Source organism: Euleptes europaea, chromosome 5 (genome assembly GCF_029931775.1).
Source record: "Euleptes europaea isolate rEulEur1 chromosome 5, rEulEur1.hap1, whole genome shotgun sequence".
Classification (NCBI taxonomy): Eukaryota; Metazoa; Chordata; class Lepidosauria; order Squamata; family Sphaerodactylidae; genus Euleptes; species Euleptes europaea.
The window spans coordinates 32,847,490-32,869,987 of record NC_079316.1 but is presented as its reverse complement, the minus strand read 5'-3'; the positions used below and the strand labels follow the sequence as shown (position 1 = coordinate 32,869,987).

At 39.0% G+C, this 22,498-nt stretch overlaps 1 protein-coding gene across 1 annotated transcript in view; it reads right to left on the bottom strand.

Annotated features, from left to right (window-relative positions):
* PLOD2 (procollagen-lysine,2-oxoglutarate 5-dioxygenase 2) overlaps positions 1–22,498 on the bottom strand; it is a 73,304-nt gene that overhangs the window by 5,009 nt on the left and 45,797 nt on the right. Inside the window, exons 6-16 of the mRNA XM_056849955.1 lie at positions 20,629–20,692; positions 19,725–19,822; positions 19,377–19,478; positions 13,687–13,812; positions 11,169–11,290; positions 8,121–8,225; positions 6,732–6,857; positions 5,475–5,616; positions 4,280–4,342; positions 335–448; positions 67–132 (exon numbers count right to left, since the gene is read on the bottom strand). Coding sequence (XP_056705933.1) covers positions 67–132; positions 335–448; positions 4,280–4,342; positions 5,475–5,616; positions 6,732–6,857; positions 8,121–8,225; positions 11,169–11,290; positions 13,687–13,812; positions 19,377–19,478; positions 19,725–19,822; positions 20,629–20,692 — 1,128 coding nt within the window. The remainder of the gene's footprint in view (positions 1–66; positions 133–334; positions 449–4,279; positions 4,343–5,474; positions 5,617–6,731; positions 6,858–8,120; positions 8,226–11,168; positions 11,291–13,686; positions 13,813–19,376; positions 19,479–19,724; positions 19,823–20,628; positions 20,693–22,498) is intronic.

Below are 22,498 nucleotides of genomic sequence, written 5' to 3'. Positions count from 1 at the left end.
CATCACTGCTTTTCAATGTCAAGCCATCAATTTTTAGTACCTTTGTCAGTGAGAACTTTTACGCACCTGTTCCACTATATTTTCAGTGAAGATCTTTGAATAGTTAGCATTTATATAGGTTTCCTTCCATTCCTGAGAACAATGTTTTGAAGAAAAGTAGGGTTGTTAATATTACAAAGAGATACTGAAATGCTTACAACACAGAATATTTTTTTCAATATTCAGCATGGAAAATAAACCACAGAAGCCTCACATTAAAAACAACAACACTATTATCTATTGCCTTTAAAAAAGCCCCACTACAAATGAATTTATTGCATATCTTAATACGTACCACAGGATTTTCAAAAATCTGCCAGAGATCATTGTTGTAGTGAGAAATATTGTAGTTGGCAGTTGATAAAAGTCGCCCAAATTCATGTCTGTTAGTGATGTACATAAAAACACCCTATTACCAGACAAAAACATCTGAACGTTAGTGATTATATTCACAATTAGGAAATAGTGAAGGAGCTACATTATCCAGTGTTTGGCTATTCAAGTGCATTGCTATCCAAATATTAGCCCCACCCCCTATTAAAATGTAACTCTCTTCAAATTGCATTACTAGTTTTCTTAAACTTCAAACTTTGTTTGTGGGTGGGGATTTAAAGAAACAACACTAACCCAACTAATCTTGAATCAGCAGTGAGTAGACATTGAGTAGGATGTACAAAGGCTGTTTTATTCTCTGTGCATGTATGTACTGGCAAATGTCCATTGTGGGAATTCCCAAGTCAGAGAAATTATGATGGAGGGGGGGAGGGCTCCTGCATATGTCTGTATCTAGTACCTATATACAGTGGTCTAGATTTTGTCCCTCTTCAGGCATGCACCCACAGCTGTTATCATGATGGAGCATCTACAAAGGCCTGGTACTCAACACCAATTGTTTCAATCACAAATAGGAGCTTACCCCCAAAGGTCCTGGTTTCTGGGGCAATTTCCCATTTGATGCCAGGAGAGCTCCTGCAGGTAGCAGAGCATGATTCCTCCATGCTCTTTTTAGACTGTTAATGACAACAGTCTTCTCCCTCTTCCAAAAAGATGTGTTTGTGTGAAAGCACAAGGGGAGGTGAATTTAGAGATATGGGGACCACTGAAGAGAATCTTACACAGGATGTCCCAAAATGTGGGCTCCATATTTATAAACTGATGTAACTGATTATGAACCATTGTCAGGATCCTGTTCATGGGGAAAATATTAGTATTTCTTTATTTCATACACTTTGAAGTAGATGTCTTCAGACCTAAATTTCTTAGGGATATTAAAGATTACAACACTAGAAGAAAAAGAGGTTTCTGTCAGAATACTATAGACTATTTCAGTCCCTTTCCTAGGACTTCCTTTGATGAGTAGACTAGTAATGGAAATGTTCACTCTTTAAACCTTCAATTTTATGAGTAAGTTGGAGATGACAAGGTGTTCAAAATGGCATCTATTAATATAGCAAAAACTGTAATACTGTTTTCAGACTAACATTCCCAAGTTTTCATTCATGAATGCATTTGCATGCATCAGGACCCAGTTCGATAGCTTTCTGCACTTCCAAATTAAGATGTGTCAGAAAACTTATCCACTTTCGGGTGTTTGGCACACTGACATCCCAGCCACATATAAAGCAGGCATCAATTAAGCCAGCCTAGATAATCCAAATAAACTGCTGGTCAAATCAGCATGGAGCAGGGGTGTGGGGACATCAATCATTACACAGAACCCAGCAATAGTAGCTTTAAACCCACATGATAATAAGGCACTTCTATGAAGCACTTCCTGTTTGGCTTCTGGGTTTGTGGCTACTGTCACCCAAGACAGCTGTTGTCGGGAAGGTCCCCAAGTGCTTAACACAGAATGTGCAAAATGCTACCTCACAGCATGAGCACCACGCACAGATATACCTGCTCAAATCTTTATGGCTGGGTGCAAATCTGTATTTTTTTGGTCTAGAAAATAAGTGCCATAATGTTAATACATACATAAACATACACACATGTTAAGCATGTGCTGAATCCATGGCTCTTATTAAATATATATATATATATATATATATATATATATATATATATATATATATATATATATATATATATATATATATATATATATATGCAGCAAGGCGTTTCAGAAAAGCTCGGTGAAACTTTGCAAAAATAGTGTTTATGTAGCACAACTCTTGGCTATTAAAATACACCACACCACTGTCCAGTTTTATGCTCCATTATTTTCAATGGAATTACATCCACACAGAACTGGGGAAATGCAGTGGTAAATCACATTTCCAACAGTGTGTATATTTAAAATTGTGCCTCTGCTTTAGACACAATTTCTCATATGGAATGAGGAAAAGGTACAATCAATTCTTCCTTGAATTTCAGTTTTCATTGAACAAGGTATGTAAACAATGGGTATATGAAATAAATGGACCTTAGGAAAAGTGCAGAAAATAACCCTTGTGTAAGCAAAAAAAAAAAATTAGTTTCAGAGAGTGGAATGGATAGTTGGAGAGCCTGGCTTCAGCAACTCATTGAACTGAATCCAGGTGCAACTACTTAAAAGCCCATTATGGTGTGTTTAACAAAGCCATGTGTATTCTGATGCTCTTTTGACCTGATGACTGGAATATAGATACCACTTAACTTGGTAATATATTACAAGACTTTTTTTTCACACTTCTCTTTTAAAAAGAAAAGTCCAATTTGAAATGTAGTTTTCAGAGTTCTGGCTTCCTCAGTTAGCTAGTGGTTAAAATCTTGTCTAATACATGTAGAAGGGTTCCATTAATTTATTAATTGCTCTATATATGTGGCATCTAAAACAACAAATAAACGTGAGATAGCTAAATAAATAGAGTGCATAGCTACAATTCCTCAAACACTTCTGATGCCCATCGTTGGGTACCAATCCTCCAAGCTGCCCAAATTCCGTCTGTTTCAGTGGAACTTGTGTATAAGTTTCAGCTGACCTCGTGGAGTTTTTGCATTGTACCAGAGTCTAATGGCCACTCGTTATTAATGATGGCTAAAACCAAGGGATCCTCAAGATGTGGTGACCTCTAGTTTTGTTATTGGAGGTGGGGCAAAATCAATAAGTATGAGGGCAAGTCACACTGTGGTAATTATATGACATCTTGCAGGACTCCCCCCACCACACACCCAACATCATCCAAAATTGTCTTTACTCAGCACAGAGCATTGAGGATTTCATTCAGCCACTAGCTGAGAACAACAGCAATGAAAGCATGGGCTTCCTTTGTGGCATCTCTTATTTTATGTGATCACCTTCCTAAAGAAGTGAAGATGGCCACTTATCCTTTGTCATTTAAGAGCCTATTAGGCTGTTTTTTAAAAAGTAACTACATAGTGTTTTTAACTGTGTTCCTATTGTGATTTTCTGTAGTTTGAAAATAGTACGTGAAACCATTTTGAATGCTAGAAAGTGGTCTATGAATACACAAATTGCAGAGGCCAATTGGAGGATGCATGAAGAATCACAAGGGATGGGAAATCCCATTTTCTTTCTACTTTCTCTCCCCTCCAGCTTTTCTCCCTCCATCTATCTCCTTGCCATGCCAAACCCCCTCAACCATCCATTTTAACTTCCCTCCTTCCTTCTGCCCAACTCACTGGTGAGGCAAGGGAGGAGAATCATGAACAGCGGGAGGCAGGACAAAGCCGGTGTGGAAGGGGAAGGAAGTAGCTGGACAAGAGAAGCCAAGCTGAAGATGGCTTCCCTTCCTTGCTTGCTCCAGGTAGTTGTCCCCTATTTGCACATGCCATGCTGCCTGAACTCTGGTAAGAGTTTCCTAATGTTTATACATGTTAGACTTTGCTGGTCTATGACTATAATAAATGATTTGATTCATTGATTGATAGGAGTTTTCCCAGATTTGCAGAACTTCTATGTCATAGTTGTGCCTAGCTCTATTGTGTGGATATTTCTAGCCACATGAGGGCCAGTTCTTGGCTATTAGATGTTGGGATTATGTTATCCATTTTGTTGTTCTTTTATACATACTGTAGTACACTAACAGAGGCTGACATTTCAAAATTGTAGGATATTTTTTCCAAATCATTTTCACATGGCCACTAGAAAAAAAGCAAATTGATATGTATGATTAAAAACTCACAAAAACAGTACCAGAGTAAACCAAGAGAAGGGAAGAATCTTCCCTTAGGAAAGTACTTTTGCACTGTAATAAATTAAAAAAAACTAATGAATAAAAACAAAAGAGATCAAAACCTTTGGGGGGCTGAGCATATGGAATGTTTCCGCTGAAGGGGAGTCTTTTTCCCTTTGTACAGTCTAAAATGAAGGAGAAGACCACATCAGTTGACCTTTCCTTGCTCTTTTTCACATTGTTAGAGCGATTGGGGGTTCCAGTGCCATGTTAGATAAACAACATCCTTTAATCAAAAGCTGGGATTCTGAAAGAACCTCTGTGAGCGCCATGCAGCTCCAAGCAAAGCTTATCATGTATAGGTTAAAAGTTTGATCCATCAGCCGCTTATCTGCAGCAGTACAGGAAGGGGGGGAGGACAAACCAGCTCATACCAGGCTGCTTCACAGCATGAGACTGAGAAAAAAAGAAGGCATTTTTCTGATGAGCTACCAAGTCAGATTAGTTGAACACGAGCACACGGTAAGCACAGATTGGAATAATTGATGTGAGGGAAGGCTGAGAACAAGAGAATGTTGATTGGGCTTGTTCTGTAGAATGAGGACAGACAAAAGAAGTCATGCCTTATTAAAGGAAGGAATAAACTTTAATACTTGCCAACTTTTCTTGTTCAATTTAGCAAAATTATTATTTTCTCAATGCTAAATTGTCTGGAAATAGCTGTCATTTGTTTCTGCTCTGGAACTAGTGTAAATATCAGTACAAATACAGATTTACATTTGTATTGCCATGATATTCATAATATACATTCTCATAACGCTAGCATTTCAAAAATGTTGATAATAACACAGAGCATTGCTCCTGTTTAGCAAATTTCATCTGCTTTGAAATAACAAAAATCAATCATTCATGCCCTTGAAAAAGACTATCTGAAAAATGTAATAATTATATTGGCATCAGTGCTTTTGTATCCTTCATACAATATGTAGCATTTAGGATCTATTATTAATCCAAAGCAAAGCCAAGATTTAGAAAAAATGGAATATTTGTGCTATGTCAGAATTACCATACAAAACCAGCAGTGAAGAATTCACAGCATTAAAAATAATTTTGAATTCAGAAGTAGGCCGACTATAATAGTTACTAATTTTCATTACACTCAAGAATCCAATTTGTATTCTGAATTCATTTACCTTTTGAAGAGGTTAAAAAGTCATAAAAATGAATTTTGCACACAAAAATTGGCTAGTACTTTTGAGCGGAAACATATACAGGTTACAAGACATTTTCAAAGCAGCTAAATCACATGCATCTTACCATTTCCCTGGCATTCCTGCAGAAGGCCATATCAGGATCCAATCTATCACGTGCAAAATAATTTCGCTCTTTCATCTCCGATCGGAGTGTCTGTCCTTTGATCAGGTATATATTAGCTACATAAGGAACATTCCATACACCTCTATGAAAAAATTACAAAAAGAAGCTGAGGGTGATATTAAAAACTATTTCAAGTTTCATACCTTTTGAAAACTGGCAAAGCACAATTAATTTTCCACTTAAAATCTGAAGCGCTCATATTACCGAAGCAATTTGTTTGTTATAATATTGATCCACTCCTGACATGGGATTAAAGTATTGCCAGTTTTCAATAAACTTTCCTCTATGGAGAAACTGCACAGAACAAGGTCTTAAGGGTGCATTTTGGAGACGTTAAGTGCTATCCTTCTCCAAGGAGACTCATCTATTTATTGTGGAATATTCAGTCACACTTGTGCTTGGAGAAAGACAATATTAAGAGATTCTAACATTACTTTTAACACTAAGGTATAGAAATGTACATGACCCAAATGTAAACAAAAGCATAGAAGATAATTGTCTGCTTAGAGACCCCTGTTGCTTATATGTAGGTAACAAAAATGATACTTATTCAATGCTGAATAGCTAACATACCAGGCAAAAGTAAATCCATTCTCTTTTATAATGTTTTGTACCATTTTTCTTTAGTTAAAATCATATGTGTTTCTAGTTAGTTAAAATCCATAATTCAGTAACTATCTGCTTTCAAGATGGTTGAAAAGTATGGCTACTTATGTGAAGCTACTTATGCCACAGAGACAAATGAAATTCCAAGCACCACTAGTTATATACACATCGCTTTTTCTGCCTCTTCTCATTATATGTGAAGGAAGGCATATAGCAGGTACAGAGAAACATGGGGTAAATTATTCTGGAAGTGCTGGAGATGTGCTAGTGAAGAAATTCAGCACAGAAAATACTACTATCAAAAATATATGCAAGGTACACTGGGTCGGAGCCAGATTCCTAAAGTAGAGCAAAAGGGATCCTTGCTGTCCTCCTCTTTTTTAGTCAGCCCTAAAACCACCATCCCATCTGCTCCTAAGGGTGAGGGATTTGGTAAAGCAGTATCAGATGTGGTGTAGAGGCTGCAATGAAATACACACATCTAAGAACTGCACTCTACAACATTCATATTTAGCAGTGCAAAAAAGAACAAGTTTTCCAGCTAACATCTACTTGTACATGGAATTACTAAACAACAGAAGATTAACTTACACTCTGTGTCCTTGGACAATATCCACATAGTCTTCAGATCGAGCATAATATCCATCAGCACTCAGTGCTCCCCAAAAGTTGGACCAGAGCTTCCCATGACGGGTTACAAGAGGAGCAATCACCTTTCTGTTAACAGACATGGTAAAAATGGAGATTAACATGATATGGTAACACTCTGAGCTCTTTAAAAAAGGGAAAGGAAAAGGTCCCCTGTGCAAGCACCGGGTCATTCCTGACCCATGGGGTGACGTCACATCCCGAAGTTTTCTAGGCAGACTTTGTTTATGGCGTGGTTTGCCAGTGCCTTCCCCAGTCATCGTCCAGCTGGGTACTCCTTTTACCGACCTCAGAAGGATGGAAGGCTGAGTCAACCTTGAGCCAGCTACCTGAAACCAACTTCCGTTGGGATCGAATTCAGGTTGTGAGCAGAGCTTGGACTGCAGTACTGCCACTTACCACTCTGCACCACAGGGCTCTTCATCTGAGCTCTTCAGGAATGTGCATGTATTTGTATTTATTTAGCAAATCTAAATAAAAAAATATCCCCCCCCCATCTTTCAGGTTAAAATGAGGATAAAATGTAAGACTAAACTACAGAAATTGAGGAACAGAAGAATCAGAGGAAGGGGAATAATGAAATGGTTGATGATATATGAGCCTCTGTGGTTCCTGGACATTGCTTCCAATCACTGGTATGAGAATGCACAGAGAAAGTAGGCATTTCTGAATTATGCCCATCCAGATTTGGGCATGTTTTTGAATTTACACATAACATATAAATTGACAGAATACAATCTGCCAGAGCAATGAACTGAAAGTATTTTAAAACAAAGTAACAGTTGTGTAAAATGAAGAAGCCATAGCTGAATGGCAGAAAACATGCTTTATATGTTAAAGATCTCAGACACCGTCCTTGGAATTTCCACTTAAAGAGCTCAGCTAGAAAAGAACTCTGCCTGAGATCTTGGAAAACTGCTGCCAATCACAGCAGACAGAACTGGTTGTGGTGTATTAGTGGTCTGCCTGATAAGGAAGATACCTATATTCTTAACAAGAACCTAGTGAAACAAATTCCTTCACTAGCAGACACATAGTCTCCAAACTTTAGATATATTTTAACCTGTGAGCAGAAACTGGATTTATACTAAGATGCACAGACACAAATGATTCTCTATCACCATGGTATATGTCTAGACTAATGACACTAAAGACAGTACACTGAACAAGAGAACTCAAAGTCCTAGTGACGACTTCACATAGAAGAGTGCAGAAATACGCCCCCTATGAGATATGGCTCTTTTTTTCCTGTGACAAAGCTATTTCAAGGACTCATTGAAACTAAGACAAGACCAACATGGGTAAGGTTTCCATTCCCTCCCTCACACATACCTGTTTTGTTCTATTAGGAGTTTTAAAGTCTGTGGGTTTGTTAAAACAACATCAGCATCTATGCTGAAGTAATAGTCACAGTCTTTGTTCTGGCGACAGACATCCCTTGAAAAAGACAAATGCAAGCCATTAATATTGAACATGTAATAAGTTCCAACAGCTCACAATCATTTCAAGCAGACATAATATGATTAGCAATCTTACTTTTCTCCTTCAGAATTTTCTCTCTCTAAATATAACTAGAATCATTTAGCAGGATATTTGGGATTTTTGAAGGTCGGTTGTTGCCCAATTTGAGGAAATAAAAAAATATTCTGAAATATTTGTATCCAGTAGTTTTGAAATCCCTTGATTTGGAGAGCTTTACTCTCAATACCTCCAAAACTTTGAATCTTTGCTAAGTTAGATCCAATATAAATAAAGATCTAGGAACTCCATGACTGAATTAACTCAGTTTTAAAATGTTAACAGAAGTTTCACAAATCTCTTAGCAAGAAGAAGGGGTTTGATTCACCCAGGAGATCAATAAAAAGCACCGCTTCCATATTGCATTACTCCTTCAAGAAAACACAAGATAAATGTGCATCCATCTCTATTCTAAATAACCAACTGCAAATATAAATAATACATATGAATACAAATAAAAGCTTCACATTCTCTCATTCTTCCCAAGTTATAGATTGATACATCCTAGAAACCCCATTGATAAAAAATATTTATTCTGCTACTGGAATTAAGCTAAAAGGTTTACAAAAAATATGAATTGTTTCCTGGTTTTAACAACAAAGAACATTATCTACCACAGAGTCTTGAACTGCTAAAATACACAAAACACAGCACATGGTGAGAACATAAACAAACATGAGTTCAAGATGCAGTTGTGAAAGCTGAAGGATATTTATAATTTTCATAAGACTCTGAATACATTCACCCTCTCTTCCCTACAGTCTTCCATTCTATCAGAAGTTACAAGAGCTGGTTAAATTCTCATGTTAGAACAGGCCCTTCATGAGGCAGAAGCCAGCTCTATAATATTCACGCAGGTCAAACACTCAATCTGTTGTTTTCCGCTGGCCTGGAGAAGATGTCATTTGGGAGTGAAGGATATTGTGGTTTCTTATGGGATTTGTCAAGGAACAGAGAGTGGCTCAGTAGAGAAAGAGTGATGGTCTGTCCTTAAGATTTCTGGATCCAACTGGATTCTAACACTCATTTGGGAAGTTTGCTATTGACCTGTATAATCTTGCCAATGACTTGGTTAACCACTGGAATGGGAAATTGCTTGAGCCATTATCAAATAGGTTTCTATGTGCTTCAGTATTAGAATTACTTTGGTTTACAGGAGTAAACAGATGTGTCCTGATGTGGCAGAGAAGAGAAATAGAGAACATGAGGTAGGAAACTCAGTGAGTATGTTATGGAACATAATTGAAGTGTTAAACCTAAACCACAGTGCTGGACCTAAGCCTTTGACTACACAATGCTTACATTATTTATGTGCCTATATTTGAGAGTGAATTTGTTACTTTTCATTTACATGTTTAAGATCTTTGTGATCTCAAAAGAAAGGATGATGTAATCAATGTCTGTTCTAGTCTTATGTAATCTATTCTCTGTAATTTAAACACATCAGTTGAAAATCAAAATGATGGATGCAAACCTCCAACCCACTGCACTGAGATACAAATATAGAGGGGAGGGGGGGAGTGTTTATGTCCAGCCCCCTCTTCGTAAGAGGATAGTAGCCAAGAGCTGTGAAAGAGCTCTGCAAGTCCTCGATCTTATCAATGACTGTCTCATATCCTTATGTATTTGGAACGCCACTGTGTGGAACCGCCCCTTACAGGACATGACAGGCAAGGCGGGGGGGAAAGGGGGGCGGTTTTTAACAACTTGCCTGGGTAAGCTAAGCTTCCCCCAACCCCAGAAAGAATGAACCAAACAAAACTAATATAGGCAAAAAACGCAAGGAGAGGGAGCTAAGCACCCAGCAACGACAGTAAGATCTGGGCTAAGGCTACGCATTCTGAACCAATCCCAAAGTAATCCTGCCATCGAACAAAGCGGGGAGGAGGGAAGTGGGTTAAAAACACCACCCAAGAGTTACAAGCTCCTGTTTTCCCCAGACTTGCAAAAGCAAAGAGCCCTCAGAAAGAGTCTCGCAATTCCTCCCCTTCTTAAAGGTTTCCTTTTTATGTATTTATTATTAATAATTTGAAATGCCTGAGGCAAGGGACAATTACTGCTGCATTGTAAAATCCCTCCACTGGACCCGACAGGCCAGGTGGAAGGGGTGGGATTGGAGCTGCGCGCCGGAGGAGATACGTGTAAAGAGAAACCGCTGCAGGAAGGAAAGATCTCTGCCCCCCAAGGGACAGATGGTGACTTTTCCAGAGAGCGGAGAAGTCACAAGAAAAAAGCACGGGGTTACCAGCCCCGCGCTGCAACCTGACCCCATAAAAAGCCAGTTGCTGCAAAGCAGAAGAGCCAGGAGCCGAGAAAACACACTGCTGCTGCCCCGAAGCCACGTGGCCCTGCTCCTTCTTCCAATCCTTCCTGCCGCGTCCTGCACTCACTGCCGTCCCGCACGGAAAGAGGACGGTGGCCGGCTGCACGCCGCTTTTAAAAGGCGTGGGAAGAGGCCGGGGTCAGGCGGCTGCCTGACGTTACTCCCCCACGCCCCCCCGATCGCCAGGAAGACCATGGGGCCAGCGGGGTCTCGCGGGACGACCGGTGTCCCCCCCCTGCCTTTCTGGCATCCCCTCTTCTCCCTGGAGCCTCCTGGGTAAGTCCACAATGCCCAACCTGTTTATTCAGGTCGGGTTTCTTCTCTGTAATTTAAACACATCAGTTGAAAATCAAAATGATGGATTGTTAAATCCTAACCAATAACAAATGTTTCTACTAAGAAACGATAAATCTCTCAAGAGTGTCACAATATACAGCTGTGAAACTTCATTTAAAAATGGTCATTTGCATATTTTCATTACCTTCCTTATACATTTAAATCTACTAAAAGGTTAACTGTGAAAAATAAAATTTCATTACATTCCCATGTTTCTGGCATCGGCTTGACTCAGATTCTCTTCTGGTCCAACAATTTTTAAGGTACTAATAATATTCTTGGCTTTTTCCCAGAATTTCTTGATATGCTTTTCATGGTATACCTCCTGAAAGTGTTAAAATAGACAGTTAATGGTCTTTCGGACTACATGAAAATTAAAGACAATAAAACATTCCAGACTGTGGTATATCAAAAGGCAATTTGGAAATTGAGACCACAGTCTATCAAGTCTAGGGCTGTCATCTCTGGACTGGGAAATTCCTTCAGATCTAGGGATGGAGTATGGTGATGGCCCTCACTGGGATGTAATGCCCTCCAAAACTGCCATTTTCTCCAGGGAAACTGATCTCGGTAGTCTGGAGATCAGTCGTAATTCTGGATGATCTCCAAGCCCTACCTGGAGGTTGGTAACCCTAGTTACACACTTAAGTGTCTCATTTCTCTATTCTTGCTCCAGATTCTCCCTTCCTTTTATATTCTAAAAGATCAACCACTAGGGAATGTGAAATCTCATTTGATTCTGTGTGGCAGAAGGAAAGTACGGGGGAAAATGACTTAAGCACTATAGTGTAAGCACTATACATTTCACATACATATTTTCCAGAAATATCATGGGTAACAAACAAATCTAATAATAATGGGTAAAATACAAAAGTTGTTAGTGTTCTGTGAATATTTGCACTAGACTCTAAAAAGTGAGTATATCTGAAGGTAAACACCACCACCTTAAATAGACTGTGAAAAGGAAAAGGTCAGCAGTGATGAGAAGCATGAACATATTGGTACAAATATTGCAGACATTAGAATACAAAAGAGAAACAGGAGGCTTAAGGTGGTGATAAGGAAGGACTACTACAAAAGCATCACAATAATGGTGTATGCAATCAGCAGAAGGGACTTTTGGGGGGGGCAATATTAAAAAAAACCTTCAATAACAATTCAAATAATGATGAAATCTGATAAGAAAAGACTAAAAATGATCAAACACAACACTAAGATCTTGAAAAGACAGAGTGACATATTGCTACTGTGCTCAACTTAAATGTTTTTTTTCATATATACCAAAACTGTGTCCTTAAGAGATAATGACAATTTTTCTACAAGCAAAATTAAAAACTTCAGTCCAGCTTTGCTCTCAGTTTTAAAATACAATTGTAATGTAAATATCTTTCACTTGCGAGTTTGGAACATATTATTTACTCAAAATGTTATGATAAAACATCAGGAGTCCTCACAGTAAAAAAAAAAAAAGTAACCCTGCAAATTCAGCAACAGAAGGCAGAAGAAACTAGTCCAAGATCAACGACGCTTTTTGTTCACCCACTTCCGTCCCCACAAGTGTAATCAGTTCCATAATATTTTCCCCCTCCAAAAAGGTGGCTATTTAATAAAAAACAGGGATGTTACTGAATTTTGTGACAACTCTAGATTGATTAAAAGATGCAAGTTTCTTTTATGGTTTCACCACAACCCGGGACAAGGTTTTAATTGTCCCTTTGTGTTCCTTATTGTCATTCTAAGGAAACCTGAATAATAATAAATAATAAAAATAAATAAAAAATAATAAAAACTGATGACTGTGCTGGTATCATTGGTGTAAAAATGGCATAAAAGAAGCAAGCAAAAATGGAATTTTGCCTCCCATACACACACACATCTGTAGTATCCAATAGCATCATGAACATTGTTGAAATTATTCTCATTACTTAAACCTCCATTCAGAATCCAATGACAAGCCATCTTCATCCTTGTTTCCTTTCCCACAATAAACATTCCCAATAGTCAGCATTCTATCCTCTACATAAACAGTCATATATTTTGTGTATCTTGCCTTCAAGGGGCAAGCAGCAGCTGGAAGTGGGATTCTGATAAGAGAATTGCTCACAGAGGAAAGATAAGCATATGAACTCACAAACTTCCAGTCCAGATCACAATTCCCAGCAGCTGCTCGAGGTACAAACAAAATATCTCAGGAAAAACATTCTCTTTCAACATGGAATGGTTTCAACATGGAATGGTAACTCTGTGGAATGGTAATTGTGTGGAATGGTAAATCTGAATGTGTTGGTTTTATTTTTTGAACTTATATTATTTATTCATTCATGCATACACAGAGAAAGAGACACACTATCATACAGTGAAGAAGGAGGAGGAGAAAAGAGAGTTTTTATAATCTTTTTTTTTTTTTACTTTAAGGAGTCTCAAAGTGGCTTACAATTGCATTCCCTTCCTTCCCCCTTAACAGACACCTTGTGAGGTAAGTGGGGCTGAGACAGTTCTGAGAGACCCATGACTGGCCCAAGATCACCCAGCAGGCTTCACGTGGAGCAGTGGGGAATCAAACCTGGTTTTCCAGATTAGAGCGTACTGCTCTTAACTACTACACTAAAGGACCCAATTTTTATGAATTTCCTTGCAATCATTCTGTATTACCAGACTTAGTCATTTACTAATTTGCAATAACATAACTGTACAATTAGCACCTAGTTATAAAGTACTTACATTATTATGAATGAAGAGAGAAAGTTTTTCCTTTGCATATTCTAGAGTCAATAATCTGTCTAAAAACTTAGGCAGGAAAGGAGTTGGCTGTTCAATGAAAACACCAATTGTTACTGTTGGATTCTCCTGAAAAGTAATTTGGGGAGAAAAAACACATATTTACTACAAAGTCTACCACAGTGCGAACAGTCTTGCGTTTCTCCCTAATGCACCACAGTATGTGTCTTGGAAAATAAATTACTTGTGGGTACTATACGGAGCTTTTCATTTTGTCCAATTTATAACTTTGAGTAGCAGTGTTACTTGTGGATTTCAGACTTCGTCACATGTACACATTCAGTTGAGATTATATGAAGAAGAATCCATAGAACTGTGTCTTAAAATAAACATATGTGTAAAATGCTTTCTAAGGAATTAGTTTCAGAGGTTAGCCTTGTTGGTCTGCAGTAGAACAGCTACATTCGAGTTCAGTAGCACTTTAGAGCCAAAAAAAGATTTTCAGGATATAAGCTTTTGAGAGACAACACTCCATCATATGTGAGTTGGAATCTAGCTGTTCTGAGAAATTAATCATTTAATCTGCTGATAGTAAAGGGGGATAGATATTTTTATGGATAATCCTGCAAGATAGGTGCAGTTTTACAACAAGGATACTCATTAAAATATGAAAAAATTACTTCACTCATATCCTGTCTTTCATCCCAATGGGTACGTGCCCATTCTCCTGTTCTCTTATTTTATCCTCACAACAACCCTGTGAAATAAGATTAGGCTGAATGTGCGTGACTGGCCCAAGGTCACTCAGCAACTTTCCATGGCAGGGTTCAAACCTGGCTTTCCCAGATCCTGTTCTAACCACGATCCCAGCAGCCCCCATAGAGGGCTTTTAAAAGCAAAAATAGCTGCAATGGAAAGACTAGTAGAATTCTGACACACGGAATTTACCATTGAAATAATCCTAAACAGTTGCTGCACTGGGACCATATCTCCTAATCCCACAACTTCTTTGATTTTGGATTTCTACAGGTTTGTTCCAGCCCAACATTCTCACGTTGAGTATACATATATAAAGAGTTATAAGAGCTTTTTTCTTACAAAAAAATCAGAGCCAGAGAGGTAAAGGCCAGAATCTATCACACTTCCATCCTGCCTTCCTCCAAGGAACTTGAAAAAGTGTACATGGAACTCCCCTTCCTCCATTTTATCATCACACACACAATCCTGTTAAGTCCTCACACACACACAATAAACCCCCATCAGGTAGTTTAAGCTAAGGTGTGTCCAAGGTCACGTAGTGAACTTTCTGGAAAAATGGCTATTTGAATGTGGCTCTTCCTGGTTCTCGTCTGATACTCTAACCACACCACACTGGCAACTTGTTATCACCATTTTGATACAGATTTTTAGACAGAAGTTGAGCCACTGTGTTGGAACCAGCTGGCACGTATACACATTTAAATTGCACAAAATGGCCTGTGATAGTGTGTGAGAAATGTTGACGAAGAGATATTTTTGAGCGAGTCCCAGAGCACGGTGATGGGTCACTTTTTTAAGGTGGGTGGAGGGCGAAGGGTCTTTATAATTTGGTCTTTATAATTTTGTAACTACAAATGTATTAATAAGTATATATAGATACTCTTTTGTATTTTCTTTTGTTATTTTTTTGATATTATTTTTATTGTATTTGTTTTTGTTTTACGTGTTATGTTATAAAAATTAATATAAATTTATAAAACAAAAAAAGAAGTATACGATGCAGCAACTTTGCTGAAGCTAGGCTAAATATGGGCTTCTGGTGGGGACAAAAATTTAACTGGCAAATAAATAGCGTTAATCCTGTTTATCAGGCGGTGTTAAAGTGCCTTATCTAAAATCATGACTAAATGTCTGATTTAAGAAATGAAATGCTTTTTACATTAGCTGAATAAAAGACCAAGAATGTACTGTAATATGTGCGAGTAGTGCAAAAGTCTGTTTCTACCTCTGTACCAGACACTTTATATAAATATTTTGAAACTGCACAGCACCTCAGACTGAAACTAAATATGGCCATGGTGTGCGGATGAACTCCCTACACCCTCTGCAGTGTGTCTGCATGAAAGAGCAGGGTGTGCTAACATTTCATGAAGTGTTGGCATGTGAAATCAAAAAAAGGCCAACAAAAGGAAACATTGTCTTTGCCTACTTTATACATGCTACACACCAGATGCTGGATAAAGCCGACCAGCTGAAATGTATGATGTGCTCTAAAATCAGTGATACTCGCTCAGTGTCTCTGGAGCCACACGTGGCTTTTTGACATGCTTTCTGTGGCTCTTCTGAGCACCATTCCCAGTGTTGCACCCAGTTAATTCTCCACATAAGTGGGAAACACTATTGCCTAGTGGGGCTTGTGGTTGGCAGGTGGTTCCCACAAAACATTCGCTGCAAGAGGGACTGGAGGATGGGTAATCTGCTAGCCCCATGCTAGGGATGGAAGTAAAATGCTCTTCCTCTCAAACTCCCTTTTCAGTGCAGCCTCCACGCTCTCCCCCCAGCATTTGGATGGCTGCCAGGATGACAGCAATCTGGCTGTGGAGAGGACATAATATAACCAGAATCACCACAGTGGCAGTCACTAGGGAAAAGAGCAACCTGGCCACTGTAGGGTGGTAATGGTTTTGCTGTACTTTTCTCTTCAGACAGCTCAGTAATCTCACTCACTCACCTGAGCTGCTCATGCCGAGAGCCAGAAAGCAGAGAGGAAGCAGAGGAAACACAGGCTTCCCAATGTAAAGGCCAGCTCCACTTGTGAAGAGAGTTTTTGCAATGCTGCTGGCTGTCTAAGAGCAGGCTTCTGCGGAGGGAAGCCTCAGCAGCACCCTTTACTTCCTTTACGACCTTCATGCTCTCTCCTTGGCATGAAGCAGAGGAGCCTCAGCTATCTATCTCTCACCTGAGCTATGGCCTCATGCCAGGGAGAGAATAACAACAAGAAGAGTTTGTTTTTATTTGCTGACTTTCTCTACCACCTAAAGAAGAATCAAATCAGTTACAATCACCTTCCCTTCCCCACAACAGACACCGTGAGGTAGGTGGGACTGAGAGAATGTGACTAGCCCAAGGTCACCCAACTGGCTTCAAGTGCAGGAGTGGCAAAACAAATCCAGTTCATCAGATTAGCCTCTGCCGCTCATGTGGAGGAGTGGGGAATCAAACCCGGTTCTCCAGATAAGACTCTATCACTCCAAACCACTGCTGTTAACCACTACACCACCCTGGCTCTCCAAGATGACAGAGCAGAGTAAAAGATGCCCAGGCTTCCCAATGCAGGAAGAGGGCCAGCCAGCAGCACTGGCTTGGAGTCTCCCTTCAGAATGCTCATGGCCCAACCCCAGCAGGTGACTGCACTGGGAAGCCTGAATGAAATCTCTGCCTTCTTGCTCTCTCCACAGCATGAGGCAGAGAAGGCCTCTACAGCTGCTGCTGGCCAGATCAGAATGAATAGACTCTGTAAAGAAAAGACAGATACTATAACCATCCTTCCCCTGAAGAGCCCACTGTGTCCTTAACTGTCCAATTGTGCTGTGAGCCTCAGGCATTTATAAATTGCCACACATTTGCAAGATGCATTGCAGGGGTGTACATATCGATATACCAAATTAAAAAAAAATTCACATGGAGGCCCAGGCCGGCAAGTAGAGTGGATAGGAATGCAGGGGCATTTCGATCCCGGCTGACTGCGGGAGTTATTTTTTGGGTTCAGATCTTTTTTGGGCTAGGGTTTATTAACCTGAATTTTTTTGGTAAATCTAGGTTTTCTGGATTTTTCAAAAAAAAAATCCAGGTTTAACAAATCCGAACACGAAAAATACCGAAAAAATAGTTGCACATCCCTATTGCATTGCTTAATTTTCACTCCTATGCATACTTATCTGAACCAGGCAAGACTTATCTTTAAGTAAGCATAGGATGACACAGTTATAAACAAACATACAAGTAATGTATAATTTTCACAATCCGCACACAACAAGCATCTTCCAACTAAGAATATTTGACCTCTGATGACATTGTGGCACAGATGAAAATCTATCACAAATTATCTGCAGAAGTTTTCATTCACAGAATTCGGTACAATTTTTCATTCACAGCACTTTCGTTGGGGTTGCCAAGAACGTGAAGATTTTTTGCCCCATTAATAGAGGCCAAATGTATGGAAATGGGCAGTTGAAGGTTTTCATGGCATTGAGATATACAACATCATCACATGGTAAAAAAAATATCCTATTAAGCCTCTGTTATAGGGTACAGCATTTTCTTTTTCTCCAGAGACTTGGCAATCTGAACTTTCGTTCTGAACTACAGCCTTATTCACAAGGTCTATTCCTATCACTTTGAAATAATAGGTCAGTTACGCTGATCATGGTGTATTATTTATTAGATTTTATCTATTTTAGAATTAATGTATTAGATTTTTATCCTTTCCTTTCCTGACCTAAGGTTAGAAGGCTCAGACAGAGTGATGATGCCTGTAGCTGTCACTACACTGTAGTGTGGTTCTGCTTTTCCAGCTCCCTGCCCCTGTGTTAAAGGGTAGATGTACAATGAACTAGGGAGAATAAATGTGTGGAGGGTGAGGGGAATGTGGCAGCTGGACCCTCCTCCAATATCCATTATCTAACCTTCTGTACAGAGCCAGCACACATCTAGCTAGAATGTGTATATGGCCTTTACAAAAAGTTGGATAAATGTGCAGGTCAGAGCCACAATGCACAATCCCAACACCTCCTCTCCCCACATACATATATTAATTCTCCCTAGTTTGTTATGTACACAGGACAGTAGACCAGACTACTGCAATGCACTGTACATTGGTGTCCCCTCAAAATCAATTCGGAAACTTCAGATGGCACAGAATGTTCCAGCTTGGCTATTATTGGGAGATAGATGGCGCACACATATTACTCCCATACTGCAGGCACTTCACTGGCTACCCATCAGTTACCTGGTTCAATTTAAGGTATTAGCTAACACATACAAAGCCCTTCATGGCCTTAGATCCTCCTGTGAGACCGCCTCTCCCCCTATGCTCCACCATGACAACTTCACTCACTGGCGCAGGGTCTTCTGCAGGTACCAACCTGCAAATGAGTAAAATCAGTAATAGCCCATACATGTGCCTTCTTCATTGTGACCCCCACCTTGTGGAACGGCCTGCCTGAGCAGGTCAAGAAGGCTCCACTCTTATGGCTTTCTGCAAACTATGCAACACTGAATTATTCAAGAGGGCTTTTCTACACAGACTATAGAGTTGCACTGAACTAAATAATTCAGAAACTTAGAAAAAAATATTAGAGACTGTGGTCTATACTACAGTGTATAGCTTGCTGAAACTAGGACCCTACTATGGAATTTTGCATCATTTAATATGTCATATTAACACATGCTTTGCTTCAGTTTTGTTTTTAGACTTCTCGTTGGTTCTACAACCCTAAGTCTAGTGCAATGTTTATTGACTGTCCCGTCATTGATTGTATTGACTGTGCAATCTGCCTGGAGTCCTAGTGTGAAAGGCAGAGTATGAATAACATAAACAAGATAGGAAGAACAATACTGGTGAGATGAAGACAGACGACCAGTTGGAAATGGCCTCCTAAATATCTGCAAGACTCATTGGAATACAGGTTTTTTCTTCAACATCTTATACTTACATTTAGTGCATCTAGATGAAGTAAATCTGTCTCACAGGCACTGCAGCCAGTTTCACGGGACCAGCCATTAGGGATATAGTTTCCAAAGTAATTGAGATGAACCTAGTTTTAAATAAACAAATAAATAAATGAAATTATGATATACTCTTTGTCTGTGGCTTTCAGTTAGGTACTTTAAATGGGGACCTGTTAAAGTACATACATACTCACTGAAATGATAGAAAATGGGCCAGAATATTATGCAATGCACTGAGCCCTTGTTAGGCTACTAGCTGGACCTATATCACACATTTTTATCATTCTTTTCGCATCAAAAAAAGTAGCAGAAATGAAGTCATCATCACTTACTTTAGTGGGGCCATTTCCATGAAGAGTGATGGGCAAAGTGTCATACAAAGAATTCTTGGCTCTGGCTCTTCCTTCTTCAAATTTCAGAAAAACTTCATCTGCAGCCCATCAGCACATTAACAAAATATCAATTGGAGGTTACTCAAAAAGGGAATTCAACACACTCTGCATCCATCTGAGAAAATCTATCCAAACTTGTTTTTATGCTGATTCTTGAATTACCTAAATCTTTGCCAACAATTCTCAAGCTGCTCATTTAAAAAATCTGCTACTAACTTACACACACACAGCCATTATTATATAGTTATAACTATATATGTAACTGTATATAACTATAACTACAACTATATATATATATATAAAACTATACATAACTATATATAACTATATCTATATATAACTATATATATTTTACATGATCTCCCCCTCCATTTCATTTTTACCACACCGTGAGGTAGGTTACACTGAAAAGTGTGGTATGAGACTGACCCAAGGTCTACCAGGGAGCTTCATGAATGAGTAGGTGTTGAACTTGGGTCTCTCCACACCTAGTTAGATACTAATCTAATACTATCAAGAAACTTCTATTACTCTGGAGTTTTCAGAAATTGGTATACTGTTAGTCAACTTTTCTTCCATAAACCAGGGAAGAAGATTTAACTTCTCAGAATCAAGGAGGGTCTATATTTGGATAAACCACAGCACCTCCCATTTGTTCAGTTATTCTTGTGGTGTAGGAAGGGATGAAGGCTTGCACAAGCCCAAGGGTAACCTCTAATCTCTTTTCAGGGACAATTCCAGGTTAAAAAAAACATACAAATAATCCCTAGGGTGTATTGGGTGTAAATAACAAATATCCCTAACCAAAACACTCATCACTCAATAGGCACTTCAGAAAACATACCAACAGCTCCATTTAGAGTCTGGAAAATATTGCACTTGTGATCCAAAGTAATATTGATATGTTCCTAAAATGTAAAAATAAAATAAAATAAACAGCAAATCCATTAAATTGGGTTTTAAAACATCCAAAACAATATTAATTACCTGTGTCAAGATGTCTGGCTCCACCAGCTTTTTCACTCAATCTCACCCAATTCCCCTCATGAATACAGCCCCCATCCCATATGGCTTTTGTACACACAGCTCACATAATACCAAGCATAGCCCTTTTTGACAGCCAGAGGCAATCTTTCCCTTCTTTTTTATTAGCAAAAAAGCTGGTTGGAGCCAACCCAATAACAACACATGTCATTCGATAATTCATCTAGAGATTTTCAGCTCTTCAGCCAGATCTTTCTCAATATTTCCTGTATCTCCATTGTTTTAAATGTCATATACATTTATCCATTAATAACATGTGATTCATTCGAAAGCTGTTTATATGAGTTTAGTATCAAGGTCTTGTTTCTGTTTTATAAAATAAGCAAATGGAGCTTGTGACTTCCCAGACCATGATGATTTGACAGTATACTGGAAAAGAGTAACTGCCAGGTTCAACTAATAGATTAAAGTTGCTAACCACAAAACAGAAGTTGAAGTCATGCCATGATACATATGGAACAATATTAGTGACTTAGTATAGGTAGAACTGCAAATAAATTTGGCTTATCTTATTTGTGCATATTCTCTGAGGGGGGGCACATTTCTAAAATCTTCATCATATTAGTCAAAGTTGTTGGGTTTAAATTACAGGTGGAAAGGTTTCGGCCAGATATTAGATTTTTTTTTTTTACAGTAAGAGTTGTTCAGCAGTGTAATCAGCTGCCTAGGGAGGTGGTAAGCTCCTCCTGACTGGCAGTCTTCAAGCAGTGGCTGGATGAACACTTGTCAAGGATATTTTAGGCTGATCCTGCATTGAGTAGGGTGTTAGAGTAGATGGCCTATATGGTCTCGTCCAACTCTATGATTCTAACTTCCAGCAAACTCTTTATTTGGTCAATAAGAGATAAACATGTATCAAGATCCGAGCATAACGAGTGAGAGAGAGACTGCTTTCCAAAATGTTCGACTGGAAGTTTAATTTTTCTCCTTAGTCCCTTTACTTATTTTACCTCAGTGGAAATTAGACACCAGAAGCTCTTTCTAGTTAACAACCAAGTAACAGAGATTTATTAAACACTGTACAAGGGATGGATTTGGAGGGAAACCAGTAGGTAGGGAATGCATAGAACCAGTTTATAAGTTTAACTACAGAGAAGGCATAGATCTTAGATGGCTTAGTTAGTACAGAATTATAATTCTTAAATTAAATTCCCAAATTCAGTTCAAAGAACTTCCTATAGATGTTCCTATTCAGACTCTGCTGCCTAGCTAACAGGGAATTATAGAGATTATACAATCTCTCTCCCCGCAGAGAACAAAGGAGTACGGAGATTGTTCCTCAAATCTCTCTTCCAGTTCTCTCTAGATTTACCCCTTTTGTGGCAGTAATCCCTTAACAAAACCCCATATCTGGAATATCTCCTTCCCAGAGCCTATTCCCTTTCAGTGACCTGAAAGGGACCCTTTCCTCCCAATCACACCACAGGAGTTGTTTCACAGCTGCTTAGGCAAATCTGAACCCTCAGGTCCCCAGAGTCAAAAACAGCTACAGAGTCAAAAACTATTTTTGAACTTGCAGGTTACCAAAAACAGACTCCCCCATTTTTCAGAAAAGAGAGCATGAGCTCCTTAGCTCCGCCCACTCCCTGCAAGTTTTTCTCAGCTTCTCTCAAAGATCAACTCTTTGTTCGTCACAGTATGCCTCAACAGTAGCTTCTTCTTCAACAACA